At 44.7% G+C, this 23,255-nt stretch overlaps 1 protein-coding gene across 3 annotated transcripts in view; it reads right to left on the bottom strand.

The window, feature by feature from the left end:
- The window catches only part of MYO1D (myosin ID), a 163,504-nt gene that overhangs the window by 50,239 nt on the left and 90,010 nt on the right, over positions 1–23,255 (bottom strand). For all 3 annotated transcript variants that reach the window (XM_075116550.1, XM_075116552.1, XM_075116551.1), the window contains exons 19-21: positions 22,708–22,812; positions 12,235–12,348; positions 7,038–7,192 (exon numbers count right to left, since the gene is read on the bottom strand). In XM_075116550.1, coding sequence (XP_074972651.1) covers positions 7,038–7,192; positions 12,235–12,348; positions 22,708–22,812 — 374 coding nt within the window. The remainder of the gene's footprint in view (positions 1–7,037; positions 7,193–12,234; positions 12,349–22,707; positions 22,813–23,255) is intronic.

Genomic DNA, 23,255 nt, shown 5'->3' with positions numbered 1-23,255 from the left:
TCAGGACCCATTTCAGAGACAGTGAACGAACCGTGCCGCAGCAGCAGCATCGGGAAGAGTTTTAAGACAGGAAATGATCCTCTTCTGAGTCCCTTAATGAGTTCCCTTCCAGCAGGACAAGCGTTTGGAAAAACTCAGTGGTGTCAGCAGCTGAAGAAACATTTTCCAAACTAGAACAGAATTAAAAAAGAGAGTGCGCTTCCTCGGGGTGCTGGCACTCCTCCTGTTCAGGCAGCAAATCTTTAATCTATGAAATGCATTTTCCAAAGGAAAACTGTCACTTCTTAATCCAAGCTACAACTGTGAGGTTGACAAACCTACAGGAGATGATTCTGAGGATCATAAATTAACCAAAGGTCAATCTTAGCTAAATCCTAGGAAATTTTTTAAGTCACTATGACAAGCTAAGAGAATTAAGCCAATTTTTCCAGTGTATGTATTTTTTAAATCCACTTTGTATAAGGAAACTATTTTTCCTTTGCTACTGCCCTTCCGCAGGGTGGAGTACCTGGTGCTTAAAAGCCGACAGCTAACTGTGGGTTAGGGCTCCCCCCCCAAAACACAGCAGAATCTTACTCAAAATTCATTATGAATAGAAATTCTGCATAAAAACAAAGCTCAAGCGCTGAAATAAATGTTAGGGAAGAGTCTGATATGAATAAAGTCTGGTCCTTTGTCAGGCTCCAGCCGCCGCTAACAATGGTGTCAGCCACTGGCACGGCTGAATCAGAACTAAACACGGGTTAGTTGGCAGTGGTGACAGGACACATCGTATTAAACAGCAATTTAGAAGCAGTTTGTTTCTAGCCCGCTTTTCCAAAGCAGCGCTCAACTCCTTTTGATCTCGTCTAGCCTGCAAGAAATCACCAGCACCAATGGAAACTTCCAGCTAAAGAGTACTCATCACCCGCCCGGCTGCCGGCGCTGCTGACACCCACTGTCAGTTAACGGATAATTTTCATAGCGTTCACAAAGCTTAAGTGACAGATTAATTTGATACCAGCGGTTGTAACAGCCTTCCTTTGTGTGGAGGCTTTCTGCCTCGTGAGACGGTTATTTCCTTGGAGTAAGGTCGCTCGGTGAGCAGCACACCATCACACTCGTGTTTTGAAATACCAGTTTGGGCTCCTCTTTCTTGCTTTGTCCCAAAAAGCCAAGAGTATGAATCCCCACCGTCTCCTCCAGATTGCTGCTGACTGGAGAGGATGCTTCTGTTTTAGCTGACATGTAGATTTATTAGTCTCAGCAGTTAATCAAGGTTTCTACAGGAGAAAGGTAAACAGCTTTAAAGGAAAGGAACAATTTTAAACAGATTAAAATCAGCACAGTTTTGGTATGAAAGAGCATCTTTATGACAAATTGAAGTCTTTTTAACCTCTTGCATGATGCCTGGGCCTGAGCTGGAAGGTCTGTTTCTTCATATGAGTGGAAAAAATGCAAATAAAAAAATATTGAATTGATTTTAATCAAACTGGGTTCTCTTACTTAATGATTTGTGTTCCAGACCGTGCTCATAATTGAGCTGAGGATTTTCTCCTAAACAAGAAAAATTAAAATCATGTTGAATCTCCTCTGCGTTTTTTCACAGACAGCATCAAAACAGTGTAAAATGCTTGTCCTCACCTTTGCACAACGGATTGAAAATGTGTATTTACAGAGTGTTTCTTTCCATCTATCTGACAAACATCTCAGCATTCATGCTATTAACAAAAAACACCCAGTAGGCAGCGCGCTTGGAGCTTAACCTTAAACACCGCTATTTAGATAATGTCAAATTTTAAAATCTTTCACTTAAACGTGTTTGCAGGAAGCTTTGTTTGCCACAACACGAACTGCTGCAAAGAGCAAAAAACCAGACAACACAAGTGTGAGTTCTATTTGTACCGTATAAATTTAGTCTCCCCCAGTTGCCTGCAGTTCTGGTTAGGTTTTCTTCCGACACTCGATTTATGTCGTCAGGGGCTTCGGGGCATGCTGCGCTCCTCCGAAGTTTTAAGCAATTCTAGTGAAACTAGTATTTATGGCTAAAGCTTTGAATACCAGGAAAGCAGTCAGAAGTGCACTTTTTTTCTCCCCAGGGAAAGGCTTTTCTGAATTCCCTAAAGCAGGGCTAAACCGAGCAGTCTGCCCTAGGCTGGGCATGCTACAGCCCCAAGCTCAGCTTTGGTGTCTCCCGTGTCTGTACCAAGAGCTGCCCCTGCTCCCCCAGTGCAACGCAACGCTGCTGCTCCCCCTGCAAGGCTCCCTGGGTCTGCTTAGACTGTGAACTCTTTGGACCAGGATCTGTTTGTTTATAGTATTTAGCATAATAAAGCTTTAATCCCAGATATATCCCCTATGTGCCACCACACTGCTGATGGCAGGCAAAGAAAGGTCTGCGTGGTAAGGATGCACTTCCCCGTGCAAATCTTGCTTAATATGGAAGCCTGGGGCAAACCGTGCACCTCACACCAAACGTGTTTCCACTTCAGTTTGTTCTGAAAGGTTGATGGCACGGATTTTCCCCTCGTTTTTTCACATATATGTATTTATACATATAGTTTCCGCATTTTTACACATTTGCATATATAAATATATGTATGTACATATATTTTTCCCAGTTGATATGTATCTATGTATAAATTATACATCCACACTCACCCTCCTGTATTACACACAGACGATACACGTGCACATGATACTCAGTCCAATGACCAAACCTCTCCGCTTCCACAATCAAATAAATTGCTACCATCTCACTAATGTCATGAAATGCACAGACGGAGCAAAATTACAATACTTAAGGCATGTAAAAGGGAAAGCCAAGGAACGTAATCTTCCCGAAGACACCTTCATGCCAAGCCAGAGAGAGCCCTGCGTGGAATAAGAACAGGGTAACAGGCTTTAATGGAGCCCAGAGCCCAGAGCCCATGGCTTTAGTTTGAGATCCATTTTTATGAATTAGTGCTTGGTCAATAGCGTAGCAGTGCCAGTGCAGCTGGCTCTAAGGCATGCCAGTTTAGGAACCCAGCACTAAATAAAATTAATCCAGTGCACACTAACGACTGAAATTGGCTGACAGGTGTCAAAGTGTTAAAATTATCCTTAAGCAAGTGATTTTCTGCTGGAGTTCTGCAGGGATTGCTTTTTACTGTTCTTTTAACTCCCCCTTCCCTTCAGCAATCCTGGAAGAAAACCAGCAACTGCAGTTGCAGACAATACGGGGATTAGGGGAACAGAAAGCATTGAAGAGAGCCCGCCACTGATACACATTGATCGGAACTGCGTGGGTAAGCCAGATGGAAAGCACCGTGTGTGTTTTAACACAGACAAAAAAGATTCTTTAAGTCAGGGTGTGCTGCAGAAAGAACGGACCACAGCACTTGGAAGCAAAGGATGGGTCTCGGTCACCTTTGGTGATGCCATCTGAGCTGCCTTTACAATCCACGGCGTTTAGATCGCGACACCTCCACACTGCAGGGAGGACTGGGCACGGGAGGTGACGCACACAGTCTGGGAGCCACGAGAGGATGAGGGTAAAAGCAATTAGTGCTTTGGAAACTGGCGAGGATCAGGTCTTCTCTGGTGAAGTACAGCTCTCAAGTACCTCCAGAAAGAGTCCTCAAATGTTGCACTGATCAGATGCGACATCTTCTAGAGGCTTAAGGACCATGAAGCAATGTTGGTGTAAAAGATAGAACAGATAAGTCCTTTCCGGGCTGATAATCCTCCCCTTTTATGTCCACCCTCACTCCTCCAAGAGCTCCTCAGGTCCCTTTCTCCTGAACACAGGCTCCAACACTTGGAGGGACACTGTGGCCACATCCACAGCTCCTGAGAGCTGTGTTGCCTGCACTGTAAGCAAGAGCTCTGGCAAGCCAACGAGAGCAGCATGCTACCATCTTTTCTTCCTGCCAAGCCGCATAAGAGAGCCCCGTGATCCACATTTCAGACGCTTGCTCCTACAAGGGACTAACCCAACACACTGAGCTGCTAGAAGATTTTTTTTCCAGCTATTTCATGCACTCTGCTTAATCACAGCTCTTCTCACCTCGGAGCGAGGGCTCCGAGACAGCCACAGCCAGAGACCAGCAAGGACAACAGCCCGTGAACTCAAGCTCATGGACACCCTGTCCTGCAGGCAGGCATGAACTTACTGTGGCCATCACCTCGGCATCTCAGCCGGCTTTCCCATCATTTCTGTTGGGAATTCAGTTACTTAAATAATTACATTATTAAAAAAATATATATAATCTAGCTGATATATTAGAAGAATGACTCAAACACCTGTTAACTCAACTGTATTCAATTCACCATCTTAACCAGCCGAGTCGCTACTCCAAAATTTTATAGCTCATAGAAGCATCACGTTAGTTTTATGCTCTATAAATACTAATTTGTGAGCACAACCTGAAAGTAAGAAAACTCCTACTAGGAATAATTTTAAAAAGATGCAGTTTCAAGCAGATTGTCATGGGCGAAGGGAAAAGATGGGAACTTGGGCAGTATGTTCCCAAAACTGAAGCCTTTATGCCTAGGAACAGGAACAGCGTAACTTCTCCACAAGCAGCTGCCAGAACACAGCATCTAAAGACATTACCTCTAAACTTTTTCTAAAATGTCCAAAAAATATTTCTTGCTGAAAATTTCCAGAATTCCCAATGCAAGATGTGTCAGCACTGAAGTTCCCAGTTTGGAAAAAATAATAAAAACTGAACCAAAGCATCTGAATGAGAAGGTTTAGGCATCCCCAGCACAGATGTCACCACCAGCCTCCTCATCTTTCCCACACACTGATACAGACTGGCATAGAATTTTACATGATTTTATGACACAAGCATTTAAATATCAGAACCTACCATGCGACGCATCACCAAGGGCAGCTGTGCAGCCTCACCCTTGCCAAAACCCCATAACAGGGGTTTCAGAACTGGTATTGTGGCTGCTGGAAATGGCTTTGCATGTTCAGAGAGGAGCGTAAGCGAGACCCCCTGTAACCCAGCACAGCTGCTCCCCACGTCCCAGGTGGAGCAGAGCTCTGAAGTCCCATTACAGGGTCACCCGGCGATTGAACTTTCAGGCTCAAGATTTTACTGCTGGATCTACTTTCTCTTCACAGCACCCACCCTCTGACAGGCAGCAGAGAGCAACCTGACACTTGCCATGAGGCACACGGTGGCTTTCAGCTAATCCTGTTCAATGAGGAATTCCCAAAGTGCCTTTCAAGCAAGGGGTCAGCTAATCCCATTCACTGACAGGGTTTTTCTACTCTTAGAAAATGGAAAGCGGCTGAAATTTTTCCTTTTATTTTGATTTACAGATATTGCTTTGAAGAGGGAAACCATGACATTTGGATATTTGGAAAATTAAATGTGAGCTGTTCCTGTACATTACTGTTGAACCAGTAACTTTTATTACACTTTGGAGAAAAAGGGGCTTTTAGACCAGCTCTCCCGTTTAACCAGCTGTGCTGAGAGTTGTCATCTGAAGCAGCAATAAAAAAAATGCTCATATTGGATTAAGTGAAGATTAAACAGCATATAAAAGTATTGAACTGCCATTCTACTACAGACAGTGATTAGATAAGAACTAATCCTTTTTAAAAATAAAAATGCCATTGCTAAATCGGTATAAGAAATTGAAAATCAATAGTTTATACCCTTATATGAAAGGTGCAATACCATAGACTGATGGCCACACAACATACTTTCTTAAAATTAAGAACCTGTGCCTTGCACTGAGCTATACCAGATACATGACAAAAAGGCTGGATACTTCGTAGTGACGTCCGAGCAAACCAGGGCAGTCGAACATTGAACATACAGGATCTGGAGCGTAACCAACGGTTTCACAGCTCTTCTCAACATTAGAGACTCATTATGGCAGTGAGGAGCAACAGCTACCTGAAGAAGATGTCACCTGTGTTCAAAACACGCCAGACATGAAAGAACTCCAGCTACTTCACAGGATTCCCAAAATGAGGTGCGTTGCTTTACACATACCTGTGTCTCCTGAGCCTTCAAGAGTAGCTACCTTTGAAATTAAACTATATTTAGGTAAAAGCAAAACCAGAGAATGTCGTCTTTTCAGCACTGATTTTCCCAAAACAAGTTACGCCGATGCTGAGAATTCATTTCAAATGAACTTAGCACGTACCTCCAGCTGTGTGAGAAGTGGCCAAACCGGCATGCTCTTCTTGAATTCATGAAGAAATTTCCCCAGGGACCTGATGTAACCTAAATTCACCATCATTGTCCTGCCACTTGTAGCTCTGTATGAATATTTACCTAGAAAGACTCCTCTTTAGGGGTCATAAATGGAGCACGATATTGTGAATGGCAAAAGCCAACATTGCATGTGATGCTAAAAAACATCAGTCCTCACGAGAATCTGTTCTGCCGGAGTAAGGGAGTAACTCGGAAGGTCTGGTCACTCCACACACCACTCCTCTACAGAGTGACTTTTCTGTGATGGCCTGCAACGCAGTCACCGCTGTGATGCTTGTCTCAACAGTCCCAAACTTGCCCTATGGCATAAAGGTGACTATTGCCAGTTAGCTACAAAACAAGAATCTTGGTGCACGATAACCGCTTAAGTGTTCCGTCCACCAGTAAAACAGCTTTTGCCCATTGATTTACAAGAGAGAATTTTCAGGAAACAGAGATGACATTTTACAGCTTGAGCAATACATCATATGCCGGGGGAAGGGGGAGCAATTTGGGAAAGGAATGGCTATATCTCAGTTTTACATGTTAGGAGTTTGTCTGTAAGAAGCATTCAGGAGACACTGTGACGCACGCAAAATGCATCTTCAGTGATATTTGTCCCCAAACACCTATGCTCGGACACACGCATACAGGGAAGGCAGAAGGGGTAAGCGAAGTGTGGTAGCTAAAAAGCATGTCCCAAAAACGCAAGGAAAAAAATGCTGCTCTGGTATCCCGGTAATACAGTGAAGTAACACAGACAAAGCTCAAGACTGGCATCAAAATGACGTCGGGGCAGCTTCCCACTTGGCACACTAGACTTTTTCAACAAAATCCATCCCCAACACTGACCTCTTGAAGTGACTTGCCAGGACTCCCACCAGCTCTCCAATCCTGTTGTCGTTAGAGGGCTCTTTACTGAAGAGACAGACAATGAGATCCTTGTTGTCTTTCGTGTGGAAGACCACGAGCTGGTCCTTTCCATTGGAGACACTCAGTCCTATCAACTGTGACGAGAAAGCAAGAACAATGTTACATATGTTGACATGTCTTTCCTACTGGCCAGGCTGGTTCTTTCCTCTCCACGCTGCCACGCTTGCTCTCAACATCTACCTCTACCAGAGAGCCCAGGGCAATGGTGGCCAGCAGGTCCTCGTGCCTGCTGAAAAAGTCGAGGGGAAACAACAGGGGCTTTTTGGAAGTCGGCCTCAAAGGTACAAGGAAATTTTACCATCTACACTCTGATCAACTCTTGCGAGAAGCAGCACAGTCCTGTGTTACCGTAGTGCCCTTCTGCCTACCCAGTACCGTGGCCACCCACAAAGAGTGCCCCGGGTGGATTTCTAACAGCTGAAGCTTGCTTTCCCAAAGACCTCACACTGGATGACACCACATTGCTCAGCAGCAGAGCCACAAGCCTGCTTTTTTTTCCTTTTCAAAGGAAACCAACAGTAATCACAAGTCTGGCCAACCACCATCTTCAAATTCAGGCACGGAGCGCTGGGAGCACAAAGAAACGCAGATAATATAAGAATGAGGTTTTTTACTGAAAGCCTAAACATCTGGATGAATAACATAAGTTGCAAACCCCAAACGCTGATGATTCGAGTATTTAGGCACGGATTAAGGTCTTGCTGCTCTGACAAAATAAAAAGGTGTGGGGTTTTGGGTTGAGCTTTTGGGGAGGGGGGGTTTTGTCTGTTAAGTAGCTGCTACTTGGCACATTAAAAGCTTTGTCCTCATCATTTCACAAAGCAAAAGCAGGAAATTTTGAGGAGTGGCAATCTGGGTACACAGGCTATTCAGAGGAATATTACAAAAAGCAAAGAAGGAATCTGTGCTGGGGAAACAAAATAAAGGCTGGCAAAAGTAACATCAAGAGGCAAGTACATTTAACAAATCCGTACTAAAAAAAAAATTAAAAGAGAGAGAGAAAGAGAGAGAGAGAAAGGCAAAAGAATGAGGAGGACAGAGAGAATTCCACAGACCTTCCCTGTGCACTACAGGACTACACGACTCCTTTGAGCCACCCAGAGATTTGCAGAGAGAAGCCACATTCTCCTAAAAGTGAGAGGCACCGATCCACCATTTTGTGGAAATGAAAGTCTCATTATTCCCTTTTTAAAGCGTTGGAAAGGGTATCGGCATAAATCGAGCTGGCGGTTGCTCGCTCCTCTCGGAAGCATGAATCATGTTCAGAAGCAGGCTGGATCTGTGTGTTTGGTTTAGCAGTCACAATGTATTATTTCCAAGAAACCCGTTCCAGCTCTGGATGTCTAACACATACCAGACAGCAGCATCGTCCCAGAAAAGCACGACAACACACAGCACTGTGGCGTATGCCCTATTTTCTGGATGAAACACTATGCAAGCTTAAATCATTCATATTTTGTTGGCTTATTATCACAGCACAAGGGTCTGTGTGCACTACTGCAATTGCTGATATTTTAAACACTGAGCAGAGACCTCTCGATACCAGTTGCATATATCCAACACAGGTGGAGTTTATTCTCTGCCATTCACGCTATTTTGAGGTTATGAAATACTTTAAAAACAAGCTACACTTCATGCACAGCCATTAACAGTTGCCTGGGTTTATAGCATCCCTTAAAATTAATCTGCCTGCTTAAATGACATCCTGTGAGCACAATAGCACCACAGGGATCACTGCCATCAAGGTTTTAAATGTGCACCGAGTGAGGAAGATGAACAAGTTGAAATCTCTGGATTTGAAAAGCACATTTAAACATTGATTATTCAACAGAACCACGTTAGAGGTCCAAGAGCCCTTCAAAATTTTCCTATTTCACCCCTCCCCATAAGACTATCTGAACAAATAAATAAACACAAAAGGAATAATTTCAGAGAAGGCGCTTATCTCAGTGTTTACAAACACTAATATTAGCTCTGCTTGAAGATCAGGAAAAATTCTCAGCATCCACAGAACATCCTTTATTGTATTCATCACTGTACTGGGAAAGGTAGTTGCAAGATCTTTTCTGCTGCTCAGTTGCCTTTCAATTCCTTTCTGCCATTATCGGTTTATTTTCTCTCCAGGTAAGAACAAAAAGATCATTCTATATTGGCGCTTCTGAGGCAACTGCCAGAATGCTCGCAGACAGCGAATCCCCCAAAGCAGCTTCTCAGTCCAGTGAAATAGGGTTGAAAGGAAAGTTACTGCCTTGTCACCGTTTGCACAGAATTACAGATTCCTCACACAGGACACACACTAACGGGAGGCAGAGCCTGGGACCCGCGCAGGCACGCATTCTGGGCTATACTTAAACTGTTTAGACGTAAACATAGTTAAAGGAGACGGGGAACTGTGGTGCGATTCCTTCAGCCGAAAACAAGTTTATGGTTGTAACAGACATCAGCTGACTGCTTCCAATGAGATTTCCATGGAAACACCATCCCTAAGGATGTCGCCGTGCTGATAGGGTGCTTTCGAAATGCTGATGGCGAGCAGCACAGCTAACAGGCAGGCGAATGTCAGCTGGGTTCACCTTTACGTATCGGCAGGGCAATCCATCCTCCCCAGCGAACATGCATCTTTCTAGTAGGACGTATTTGACACACCGATACACATCACAACTGGTGTAATTATCATCCATTTCCTTCTCAAAAATCTTCTTATCAGTTCAAACAATTGCTCTTCCCCCAAAAGGGAAGGAATGTCTGTATCACTAATTGGCCTCTTACACCACCTCCCTGTCCGCTGTAAAAGGGTTTCCACACAAGAAGGGATCAGGCTTGCAGAAAAACGAGAGTGTGCAAGGCAGCTCAGGAGGGGGAAGACGACTGCCTTCAAATCGTTAAGGAACAAAAGATAAAATATAACTACAAAAAAGGAAAAAACATCTGCAATACAGCATTAGCCATTTGCAATTTAAGAAATCCTGGCAAAAGAAATACAAATATTTCATGTGCTGTATATGAACCAAAGACACTTCCAAACTCTTTCCTCCTCTCCCCTCTTCCTGCGGTGCAGAGAGGGGTCAGCAGTAAATCAGCAGGGTCCGTGAGCATGCCCTAGCACCACGATGCAAGCCCAGTGTGTACGTGCAGATTTTCTACTGTTCCCCAGGACCACAGAAGCAGGTAAAAGGAGAGGCTGCGGCCAACAGAGCAGAAATTTATCCCTGCAGCATTTACCAAAGCCAGCTTTCATCAACTTTCCACTCTGGAATATTATCCTGACAACTGTATGAGTCAGCGAAGGGTCTTTCGCACCCATCGCTCTGTGCAAAGTATTCCAGGATCACTTCGCAGTTGCGCAGGTCAGAAAACCTTGTGGTAGGTTGCTGAAGGGAATAATTGCCAATCTACAAATAAAGCTGATATCTATCTATGGAAATGTAAGTATTCTAAGAGCAGGAGACCTACATGCCCAGACCATTAACTGCTTTGCTGCCGGAGGAAACGCAAAGCAGGCAGCCAACATACAGCCTGCGCTACAGCATTCTGTATGAATGGATACTCTATTTTAGACATCCGTGTGTTGTGAAAAAACAATAATTGCTAACATTTCTAAGTAACAGATATTTTATAGCCAACCTACAAATTGGAGCTGACTCGCTCGCCTCCTTTAATTTTTAAAGGCGTTAAGGAGGAAAACGTTCAGGCTACCACCACACTGACCTGGTCTCGGGCTGTTGCCTGAATGTTCAAGCTCCACCTTGAAACCCATCAGACACACAGGTAAAGCAGGTGTTTTTCTAAAGCTGTGACAAATACAGATTTACCTGGAATTGCTAGTGCAGTAAGTGAATTGAAGTGGCACAGCCGTTTTGTACAAGGTAACAGTGCAGAAAACTGATAGTGAGAAATTGTGAGAGACAAAATTTCACCTTTTCCACCTGAGTTCACCTTGACACTTCACAAAAAACCACTCGTCTAGGAAAAACACTCTGCTTAGAGTCTCTGTATGTGAACAAGTTGGCTTCCACAAGCAGGACTCTGCCATTTCGCAGCACAATCTGCTGACAATTTCATTTTGCACAATTAAGAACAGAACATCAGCTGACGACAATGACCTGCAGCTGCTGACTCCCCAGCAGTAATGTCTTTGCAAAAGAAGAGGCAGTGCCATGGAGACGTTGCTTTGCTGCAGCGAATACTCGTTAGGGCAAGCAAAGAAGGCAGGCGAGCGCGTTGCGCCACCCACGCGTTGCGCTGGCTGCTCGGTGTGTAGCCTAGGTAGATGACCAGCAAGGAGGTTACAAGGGGAGCTATAAAACCGACATCACGGATGCAGTCTGGGCTAATCATTCACTCCACATTTGCAGATTAGATTTTACCGTTACTCTAATCCCATCTCTGCTGTTTTAGCAATATGGGGCTGCCAGATTTGTTATTTCTCCACATGCAAACGTCCCAACAAATTTGTGTACGACATTTCCAAGCAACCCAGCCAGGTTCTGCAGGTTTAAGATAACTGTAGTAGTGTTACCTCAGGCTGAGGAAAACAAGCAGTTGAATCCACACTCCAGGATGCTGAAGAGCTAAGATGAGGTCTTCCCCCATCCCCCTTCTTAGCAGTGATAATCTGCTGCTCTGTCACCGGCAGCTAAACTCTGCTACCCCAAAGGCCAGATACCTCACTATAATTCTGAATTTAGCTTTGATAAGATTTACATTAAACATGAACAAATATATAAAAAAAACCCTCAAACACGACACAAAGGATCAAACAAACCCCCAGAGACACAGAAATTGTGTCATAAGCTGCTGTGAAATGCTAACCCCCTTATGGGGCCAAGATCTTGTGGCACACAGCAAATAAAAAACAAAATAGAAGAACAAGCAGAAGAGTGGGATAAACAGTTTGGGGTTTAGCTTTTATTTTCTGCACTGAAATTAAAAGCTAACCTGATGCATCAGTGTTGTAGGTAACTGTACTGTAACTGTTTTAAAGACATTATATATATTAAAAATTGTAAACTAATATCTTTTTCCATTTTATGGATATGAAAATGGAGCAAAACCCTAGATGCAGTGCCTATGACTAAGAGAGCCCGAGATGAGATTACCCGGTCCTTATACTTACGTTATAGAGAGGGATGGTCTTCATCACTTTGTACTGCCTCATAGGGTCCATCTTATAAAGGTGTCGATCCGTAATGAAGATTGCTCTGTCCTCCACCTTATTAAAGCGGTTGACCTGTAAATAAGCAAATTTTCAGTCCCACTAATCGCTGCAAGAGCATGCGAAATAACACTGCAGCAGTAAATACACAAAATTCACATAGCAAATACGCAAAACATACATAGCTCTTAAACAGGTTTTCTCCACAGATCTTGAAAGAGTGAAAGGGGAAGAGGGACCCCATAATCCCATTTTACAAATAGAGAAATGCAGAGTCTTGGAAAAGCAACATCCCACAGTTATCGTGCAGGACTGGGGCAACCTGGGGAAGCCTCAATCAAATAAAGGACAGATGCTTTCCCCGAGCAACATCCAGCCCACATCCCTGGCCGCTGGCAGACACCAAGACCAGGGCGGACATCTGTTGTTCCTACGCTGTGTACGTGCCGCTGTCCCCCCAACAGCACGGCACAGAACACCTGCCCCGCAGAGCAAACCAGGGTGCCTCCAGTCCAGACCTGAGGCGTTTGAAAGCAGATGCTTTGTCCCATCCTAAATTTGAGCGGGTCCCATTTCCCTCTTTTAAAACATCTGTGCCTTGGATGAAGCCAAGCAACTTGCCCATTAGCTGCGTGTGGTTTTGCTGAAGTTGCGCCACTCTGCAAGAAGGAAGAAGAGGCTGAATGGGCCAGACACAGCCTGGGAGAGCCAAGCCTGGTCGCTGGGACCTAGGCAACGAGCCCGTGGGAGGAAGGCAAGGGCATTTCCTGGCAAGCAGAAGACCCAAGCCGGAGTGCCCTCAGGCTGTAAGGAGTATTGACCACCACCCGCTCCATTCCTAAGCAAGAAACGCAGAGCAAGAGCACAGCCCGGTCTAAAGGCTCACTGCCATTGAGAACCACGCCCTGTTGCCCCTTCCAGGAGGTCCTAACCCCACACCCCGAGCCAGCTCTGGTGCTCATCACCCTATCGGACAAAAATCTGCCCTGTTTACGAACTCAGCGAGGGAAAGACACAACGAGCATCGGGGCCAGGGCACGGGAAAGAGGGTGCGGCTCTGGGTAGTGATAAGCAGGGGAAGAAAACAGGAATGCTCTGTTCAGCAGAAGCAAGCTACGAGATCAGTTCAGCTGTGCCAGACGTGCACGGTGAGTACAGCAGATTCTTCTATAGAGGTGGACGTCGCTCAACCCATGTTCTAACTTGACTTTGTATTCTGCTAAGGAAGTGGTATTCAAGGCACGGATATCTCCAGATCACGGGTGGGCTCAAGCTCCTCAAAAGAAATTCTCTAAACAAGAGCTCGCTTTAAACAGTCCATCCACGCTGTCTAGGGATGTTCTGGGAACGCGGTGAGCAGAGCTACAGCATCCAGCAAACTTCTAGACCAAACAAGAAAGCACCCAGAAGCATCTGTGCACTTCTAAGGTTAACTGACCACTGAGTGAGATTTTGTTTGGTTTGTTTCTTGTTAAATGCTTGTACCGTTCTCAGGTTGATTTGAATCTGGGCTCCGGGCTCCTGACTCCCACTCCACTCCTATAAGATACTTACTACTAAGGAAATCATAGTGTACTTCAAACAACTTTAATACTGGCTTCCAAAAGGAGGCAAAGGTGTTTTAACTTTCAGATGACTGTATCAGAAAGTCCAACTGGAATAAGGGAAAAAAAATCTCCCCTGGAGGGTGGCAGCCCTGGACAGGGCTCAGAAAGGCCGTGTAACCTTCATCCTCAGGGATTTTAAAAACTCAGCTCACTGGGAGTCTGAGCAACCTCATCTAACTCTGAAGTTAGCCCTGCTCAGAGCAGGAGGTTGGACCACAGACCTCCAGAGGTCCCTTCCCACCTAAATCATTCTGTGATTCATCAGACCATACGCTACCAAGAAAACAGACTTCACAGTATCTGAAATATTCTGACAGTTTCTAGGAGTTGAGCAAACACAGCTTAGTGTTGCCATTGGGAAACATTAATATCTTAATATCTTAATGTTGTCACCGGGCTCTATAGTTGTAAATTTAAAGACCAATTATAGATACACGCTATAATTCAGTGCAGAGCCATTAGCTGCCTGCTGAGGCAAACCACTGTATTATCACCTGTAATCTCACCGGTTTTCAACAGCAGCAGAGATTATCTGCATGTATATGTCCCCACCCTCACAGAATAATCTTAGGCATACTCAAGAAAGTGGTTCACTTTAATCTGAACTCAAAATACCATCCACCTGGGATGCTGTTTGCAGAACTAGGCACTCGATATATGGGGAAAATAAGCTCCGTCTTAGAGTGCACTCATGTTTTTTGTGTGGATCAACCCTAAAACTTCTTTTTTTTTTTTTTAAATATCAATTATACATAACAGTTCTGATAAGATATGAATTAACTGTTGGCAGACGGCAGAATGTGAACCCCTCAGCAAGTACAGCCTTGCCCTGCATCCCAGTACTTTGTTGCAGTTCATGCATCCAGTTTCTACGTAGTAAGAACAATGGGAGAACAGATTTAAGCACCAGCCAATGATGCCCGGCAGCAAGCCATGTACAGTGGTCATATAATTATACAATTCCTCTTAATTCTAGGTATTCTGGCATTCTGAATTCATGTCCATTTTTGGCCACCAAAGAGATCTCCAGCAACAGCATCCTTCCAGTACCTGACAAATTAAATTACCAAAACCACTGTCAAATGCCCCATCAGCACCTCTGGAAAATTACTGTAAAAATATGCAAATTTTTATTAAAAATGTACTCACTCAAGGGATACAATGTTGTACCTTCACAGTAACATCTGATCTGGGGAAGATCCAGGAAGACTGAAGATAATAAATCGCTATTCCACACCTTATGGAATTAGTGTGATTGTTTACAAAAACAGAAGTGGGAGGATCATGTTATGGCAGGAAACAAAATTATATTCTCTTCAGATAAGCATTTTATACCCTGTGCTCATGCCTTTATTCAGATCTCCTTTCTAAACGCAGATCATTTAAGCTCCCCCCATCCCACCGCAGCTCTTCACAACTATTCTTCTAGGCTGCCGGTAGCATTAGGTGCCAGCGAGTGGAGTTTTCACAGAGGAAACGTGCCTCTCTAACGTTACAATTAGTTTGTCCAGGAAATAATACACCAAAGGAGAACATCTGATGCCATCTAGACTTTCAGACGCCCCAAGAGACTGGGTACTAAATAGTCACCAGGCAAGATGCAAAGTTTTGTCAAAAGCAAGTGAGAAAGTAAGACACAAAGCAGAAAGAATTTTTCACTAAGGCAAAACTGGAGTCATTGGTGTATCACAGTCAGAGAGGTATTTATTAATCAACTGAGAAGGGAAGACAAGGGTGAGACGTGATGAGGCAGATGAACATAAATAGGATTTTCCTAGGGGAAGTCAGGAGAGAACTGGAGAACTTAAATATTCTCAGTCAACAGGCAGCAGAGTGCAAAGTTCAGAGCAGATAAAGGCAAAAAATGCAAGTTGGAGAGCTATATGACAGCTTTAAATTAACAGCACCAACTCAGAAAAAATAACTGGAGATGATTTTAGACAGCTCTGGATAGATCTTGGCACAAACATGCGAGGCAGCTGAAAACAAGCAAGGCGTTAGCATGCGGTAAAGCCTAGCATGGGGGATAATGGCCTGGGTGCCACAGTCTCACTGGGAATAGTGTGTGAAGCATCAGGATGGTGAACGTGGAGATAATAATAGGTCAGAGAAGGTAAAGAAAATGATTGAGGGCCTGGAAAATCTCCCAGGAAGAGCTGCTGAATAACTGGGATTATTTTAGGAACCAGATGAATGGGAGAAAAAAAAAGAAAAGGCTATGAAACACTGAATGGCCCAGAGAAAGTAGGTTAGGAGTGTCTGGTGCTACACGTCGAGTGGTTTGAGCAGAGTCGCACGGACTCCTGAAACTGCAGCAGGCTGTGCAGCTTACCGCACACCACGTTCCACGGCTTTGGAGCTTAAGCAAAGGTTTCTGCAGCCTGTTAGGCTGTGATCTGCCCCACACAGACCTCGGATCTCACGCTGTGTGCTCATGGCTCCCAAACATGTCTTTGTGATTTATTTCAGGGTTTTTTTAGAGTCTGACACACCACCTGTTCACTGCCATGATCCTGCTCGTTGCTCCTATCTCAGCGTCCTCCCTGTTGTCCGTGCCCACCTCCAGCACGGAGCCCATGGTGACAAACCTCACCGAGCTGTGCAGCCAGAGACACCGCACCGCAGCTGCTGCCCAGACAAAAGGGACACGAAGCATGCCCAGCTTTGCAAGGCAATATAATATCGTAGTAGTTCTAACAAGCGTGTTTTAAATTCAACTTCTTTCTTGTGGTTACCCACTGGTTTTAGTCTTCACACTGAACAATAAATTCAGCTGAACAGCTAGAGAGGCATACAGAAGGGGAAGTCCAGCAGCTTGTCTTAAGAGAGAAGCAAATTCTCGCTGCTCTGGAACTCGTGTCCTTTTCAGCTCTTTCCAAGCAATCGCTTTGCTTCAGGTGTCTCATGCATCTATGGCATATTTATGTAAATAATACATGCTGTGTTTTTAGAAGTAAACTGTCACGTTGGGAAGCACGCACAGGAGAGACTCAGACACATGCCAGCACCATTGCGAATGCCACTATTCTTTTGATTTTGTAGGAGTAGAGACAGGCCTTATGTTCTCAGATACAGCCTATACCCTCCTGGAGAACAGCCCTTCCTAGCATTGTGTCCTCTGCACCTTCTGGGCATTTTTTATTTATATCTTTGTTGATCCAAATGTGAATCAGTCTTAATTTAGCTTCTTGACTAGCTTATGGGGAAAAATGAAAGTCTAGCCTATTGCGGAAAAACCTCCAAACGAGCTTTTCAGGTCTTGGCCAGGGGCCCTTGGACTCCGCAGGGCACTGGGCTTTGGAAGAGATGGTCCCCTCGAGGGAGCTTGGTGCCACAAATGATGAGGGAGAAGGTGGGAAGAAACGCCTTATTCTAAAGAAAAAAGAGAAACTGTTGTTTCCTAGGTGATACAACAAAATCTGGTGGTATGCATGAAATATGCATTTGGTTTCCCAGGGCAAAAAATTTGAAAATTTCTTCTGAAAAAATGAAGAGCACCAAAATGCTCAGAAAAGATGTATTTTTCCATAGGCAGAATTGATCTGCTTCTACCTATACCTACTGCGAGAACGCAGGCACATTCACCTCCCATCAGCGAGACTTCAAAGTCCCTTCACAGACCTTCTATAAAAAGAGCTATCAAAGCTTCTGTCCAAACAGATTCACCCATTATTATTCATCTCAAGCTGTTGAAATTAAGACCCCACGCACTTAAGCTAAAGAAAACTTTACCAGCAGTTATCAATACTTCAGGAGCAGTTCCCTGGCTGCCGAGAGCTGGTATTACTTCCTTGACTTCACTAGAACAGCGTCAATCATCAGATAAAAAAAAAATCTGTCTCAAAGAATTTAATGGTTAGCAAATACTTTACAGGTCATAAGATACTTTCTATACATAAACATTTTTAAATATATGAACTCCAGGCTTAACTTGTGTCTGTTCAAGTCCTTATCCTTTTAACTTCTTTTCTTTCCAAGGAAAGAAGTGTATTAGACTGCAATTATCTGGAAGTTTTAAAGAGCAGACACCTAACATTGCCGATGACAGTCAAGAACTACTTCACCTTACCGAAAGCCACAAAGGAAGTCTGATGCAGCTCCAGAAATAAAACCTGTGTGCTCTTGTCACCAGTAACACCCTTCTGCCTGCCTAAGGGACCAGCAGCACCAGCATGATTTTTGCTCAAGAATCCTCAAATAAGCTGAATCATGAAAATATACCACGAATGCAGTTGAGCAGCCTTAGTCTGAGGACTGATGCTTTGTTACAGAATATTATTTAAGAGAAGTAGTGAAATCACCTGGTAATTAATTACGTTTTCATTTCTGTGACTCACTCTTCGGTCCCCTGCTAAAGCATTGCATGAGCCAAATTTCAGCTGAGAACCAAACAGCAACAGCCGGTTTGCAAATCCACAACAAAGCAGGTTTAGCATAAGAAATTTGACAAACTTCCCTGCAGTGAAAGTCGCTGCCTTTCAAATGCTCTGACCACCAAGACAGCCTGGATGTGCTGATGCCAAGTGCCATGCTTCTGCACATAACATTTGGTACGACACGGGGCAGTTAAAGAAGGATAAGGCAAAAAGGAACAAAGAATTATGTGGTTTTTTTTTTTTTTTTAAAGAAAAGGGAAGAATGCTGCATCAGAAGAAATTCCCCATACCCCATAGCACTGAAAGCTGATCCTCCGAATGCTGTTACTTTTGGGGTAAGAGGCAGAATCATAGAATCATTAAGGTTTGAAAGGACCCTTAAGATCATCAAGTCCAACAGCTAACCTATCACTGCCAAGTCCACCACTAAACCATATCCTCAAGCACCACGTCTACCCTTCTTTCAAATACCTCCAGGGATGGAGACGCCACCACCTCCCTGGGCAGCCTGTGCCAGGGCCTGACAACCCTTTCAGTGAAGAAGATTTTTCTAATATCCAACCTAAACTTCCCCTGACGCAGCTTGAGGCCGTTTCCTCTCGTCCTATTGCTTGTTACTAGAGAAGAGACCGACCCCTGCCTCGCTACAACCTCCTTTCAGGCAGTGGCAGAGAGCGATGAAGTCTCCCCTCAGCCTCCTCTTCTCCAGGCTAAACCCCCCCGGCTCCCTCAGCCGCCCCCCAGCACACTTGTGCTCCAGACCCTGCCCCAGCCCCACTGCCCTTCTCTGGACACGCTCCAGCCCCTCAAGGCCCTTCTTGTCCTGAGGGGCCCAAACCTGAGCCCGGCATTCGAGGTGGGGCCTCCCCAGGGCCGAGCACAGGGGCCCCATCCCTGCCCGGCTCCTGCTGGCCACCCCAGTGCTGACACAAGCCCGGGGGCTGGTGGCCTCCTTGGCCACCCGGGCACTGCTGGCTCATGCCCAGCCGGCTGTCAGCCAGCACCCCCAGGGCCTTCTCCGCTGGGCACTTCCCAGCCCCTCTGCCCCGGGCCTGGGGCGTTGCCTGGGGTTGGTGTGACCCCAGGGCAGGACCTGGCACTTGGCCTTGTTAAACCTCACACAGCTGGCCTCGGCCCATCGATGCAGCCTGTCCAGGTCCCTCTGCAGAGCCTTCCTGGCCTCGAGCAGATCAATGCTCCCGCCCAACTCGGTGTCATCTGCAAACTCACTGAGGGTCCACAGCCTTCCCCTCATCCACTAAGTGGGTCACCTTATCATAGAAGGAGACCAGGTTAGAGAGGCAGGACCTCCCTTTCATAAACCCATGCTGGCTGAGCCCAATCCCCTGGGTGTCCCACATGTGCTGCGTAATGGCATTCAAGATGATCTGCTCCATGACTATTCCCAGCACCAAGGTCAGGCTGACAGGCCTGTAGTTCCCTGGATCCTCCTTCTGACCCTTCTTGTAGAGAGGCGTCACATTCGCTAGTTTCCAGTCATCTGGGACCTCCCCGGCTGACCAGGACTGCTGATAAATGATAGAGAGTGGCTTGGTGAGCTCCTCTGCCAGCTCCCTCGGTATCCTCAGGTGGATCCCATCCAGCCCCATGGACTTGTGAACATCCAGGTGAAGGAGCAGGTCGGTGACTGCCACCTCTTCAACAACTGGGACTTCATTCTGCATACTATCCCCATCTCCCAGCACAGGGGCCTGACAGCCCCAAGGATGACCAGTCAGAATACTGCAGCGTGTATTTTTGACAAGAGAAACACGTTTGTTTTAAAAAGACATCTTAGGATATTAATTGTTTTACGTGAAGAGTGAAAAAAGGCTAATGCTGTTTTCAGGGTAAAGACTGTGCTCCTGCAGTCTGAACACGGAGTTGCTTACAGGCTCTACAACAGTTTTCACTGTTGCTTAGTCTGCAAATCTGATGTTCAAATTTAAGGCACAATAGATTACCTAAAGTGCATTGGTTGGAAAGCGAAATGGTAAATCTTGAAGAGTCAGATCTTTGTCTTGTTGGCTTTCAAAGTTCAGGATTGTTTGTCTTCTCTCCTTGGTTCACTTCAGGCTTGCCGGGACACTTCTTGTCCATTCAAGAAGGAAGACAAACGGTTCACTCAAAAAGATATTACATCGAAGCATGGATGTGAAAGGGGGCATTCGCTTTTGAGTTTAAACATGCAAATGTACTGAAATCGCCAGTCTTACACACATCATTAAAGATCCTACAAAGTTGCAGTCTTGCACTCAACAGCAACGCTGAAATTATTTTATGCATTTGTTGGAGGAGAGGTGCTTCTACTTGCTTCTTTAAGACCATCATTTTCCTAAAGTTCATGCTGCATTTTCACTAAATTTAGCTATATTTTTTTCTAACACACATCCTTAAGAATAAAGGACAGGAAAAGTATCGACGACCTCAAAGACTGAGGCAGAGCCGGGCTGTGGATGAGTAGAAGCTCCCTTGTGCCAGCTGAGCCACCACCGGTGGCCTTGTGAGCTTTTCTCTGTTGGCAGCTGGGGTCAGCTTGGCTTGCCTTAGCCCCGCTGCCTCTGCACGTACACACCCTACTGCCATGCTCACGCGTGTGCTTCTTTACTGGTGATTTCAAAAGCCATGCAAAGGCATCCCTAACTAAGCAGGCAAGCAGAGGATTAACCCTGACCTCTCTGACAGAAGAAAGCAACCAACAATTTAACCTTTAAAAAGACCAAAAAAGTTACAAGGTAATTTAAAAACCACAAGACTGCAAAGTCTATAACCTCTCAGTCTCTACAGTATTTCCTGACTTAAGCTGAACTAATTTTTAAACACCCATGATAAGCTAAAGCTTTCTTCACCTCTGAAAGCACTGAAAGCAACCTTTCAGGCTCAGGAAGAAATCTACTTCATGATAGGTAACACCTATTCCATCTCCAGACTGTTCTTATTATTGAAGTGCTGGGACACCAATGCAACAAACCCCAGCAGAAAATGGAATTTTCCAGCAAGTAAACGTGGTAACAGCACATACAGAAACAAGGCTTGTTCGTATGCTCAAGGATTTCTTCATAGGCCATAAACAAAAAAGAACTGCTCCAACACTTGCCTAAAGGTAGGAGCTCTGTGCCTGCAGTTACTGAACAGGGCAAGGTATGGCTCTGTGTTTCAGAAATCTGCTTTCCCCTATTCTTGCACAGGAGATTGTCCTTCAAAGCTGAATCAGGACCAAGCGAGAGAAACGTAAGGTCTTAAAAGCTTAAAAGTTGTGTAACAGTGAGCAAAATTAAACTCCCACACCAGGTATGCACCCTCCGCACCCCGAGTAATCCCCCTCACCATCATTCCACTCCCATTCAAACTAACAATTCCTATAATCGCATCTTTAAGAACCGAATATTGTATTTTTAAAATTATTCCAGTTCAGCTGGAAACGGCAACAATTTGGAACTAGTTCATTAAATGAATCAGAAGAGGAATTATTTTGTTTTCAGCCTAAGGTGAAAAAAGCCAGGGGGAAATTCTCCTGCACCTCCTTGTCCCTAACGGAGGTTCCAGCCAAACTGCTGCAAGACCGTGAAGGGGTTTGGATCCAGACTCACCCAATCCTCCTTTAATCCTACAATATAAACCAATATTCACTCAAACCATCGTCAACTAGTGAACCACACTCTTAAAGAGAACATGTAAAGAGCAACAGAATACTCCACTGAAGTATGCTTGCTCGGAAAGCAATACATTTCTATTTTTATATACACAAATCACTATTGAACAAATAATGCAACACACTACAACTAGAAAGGAAGTTTTGTTATCAAGTGAGATTTTATGCTGTAAAATTAATTTTGTTGTTACTGTTAAAGATAATATTTGCAGAATCATAAACACAAATCACGCACATGCTCCACTTCTGGCAAGTGGGGACCAACTGCAATAGCACATTTTTAGAAATAAAAAGAATATACAGCTTCTTAAAGCCACTTGAACATCAGCAGCCCCGGCCTGCCATTGAAATTGTTTGTGTCTGTTGGCTTTGTAAAATTAAAAATATCCTCTCCTGACAGACATTTAAAACCAGCATCATTTAGATCATTATGAACTACCCATAAAAAATTACGCAAGCACATTTCTCTAATTAGTTTTTTAAACCTTCCAACCAATTTAACAAAAAAGCCCATTCTGCTGTGAAAGAAGTCAGACCCAAACCAGTTACACAGAAGCAAGTGAATTTATTCTCTCCTCTGACATGAAGAGGCCACAGAGATCACTCAAACCAAGCACCCTTTGGAGCAATAGGTTCAGAGTGAATTAGCCATAAAAAAATCACCGATACTGAAACAGGATGGCTTTGAACTGCCATCTATTAAACATCTCCGGGATCACCTCCTCGTCCTTGGCTTCCCAAGGTTTCACCTCAAGCGCAAGAAGGTGCCCCACCCAGCCCACGCGGACACGCCGGTTACCTTGCGGACATGACAGGAGAAGAGAACATTCATGTACTTGTCTCTCCGTTTCAGCTCATTGGCAACAGGGATGAAAGAGCCTGTGGTCTGAGGGTTATCGGGTTTCTGAAAGAGCAGAGACAGGCACATAACTCTTCTTGCTTACTGAAGAAAGTAATTGCACTACGTCACGGCGGGCCAGAGAGGACTGCAGCTGCACCACCTTGTCCGGAGGCTTCCTCCAGTCTCTGCCTCGCTGAAGAGTGGCAGAGCATCTGGGGTCTTACACGCTTTCTGAAAAAAAGCCTTAACAAAACAAAATGCTTAAAGGAAGGACAGAGTAAAGGGAAGCAATGCAACTTGCCTAGAGAGAATTTCTTTGTTCCTTTTTCATTTTATGCTATTTCTTAACATCCCATTATACCTAGAGTTTTAGTTTTACATTGACTTCTTTCCTAGCTTTGGCCATTTGAAGAGCCAGCTGATGGCATTGCTCATTGTCTTTTAATGCTGCTTGTCATGCTCAAGCTACGCTTAGTATTCAGAAAAATCGCTCCTAGTGCAGTAGA

Source organism: Phalacrocorax aristotelis, chromosome 23, assembly GCF_949628215.1.
Source record: "Phalacrocorax aristotelis chromosome 23, bGulAri2.1, whole genome shotgun sequence".
Classification (NCBI taxonomy): domain Eukaryota; kingdom Metazoa; phylum Chordata; class Aves; order Suliformes; family Phalacrocoracidae; genus Phalacrocorax; species Phalacrocorax aristotelis.
This window is presented reverse-complemented; position numbering and strand designations above follow the sequence as displayed.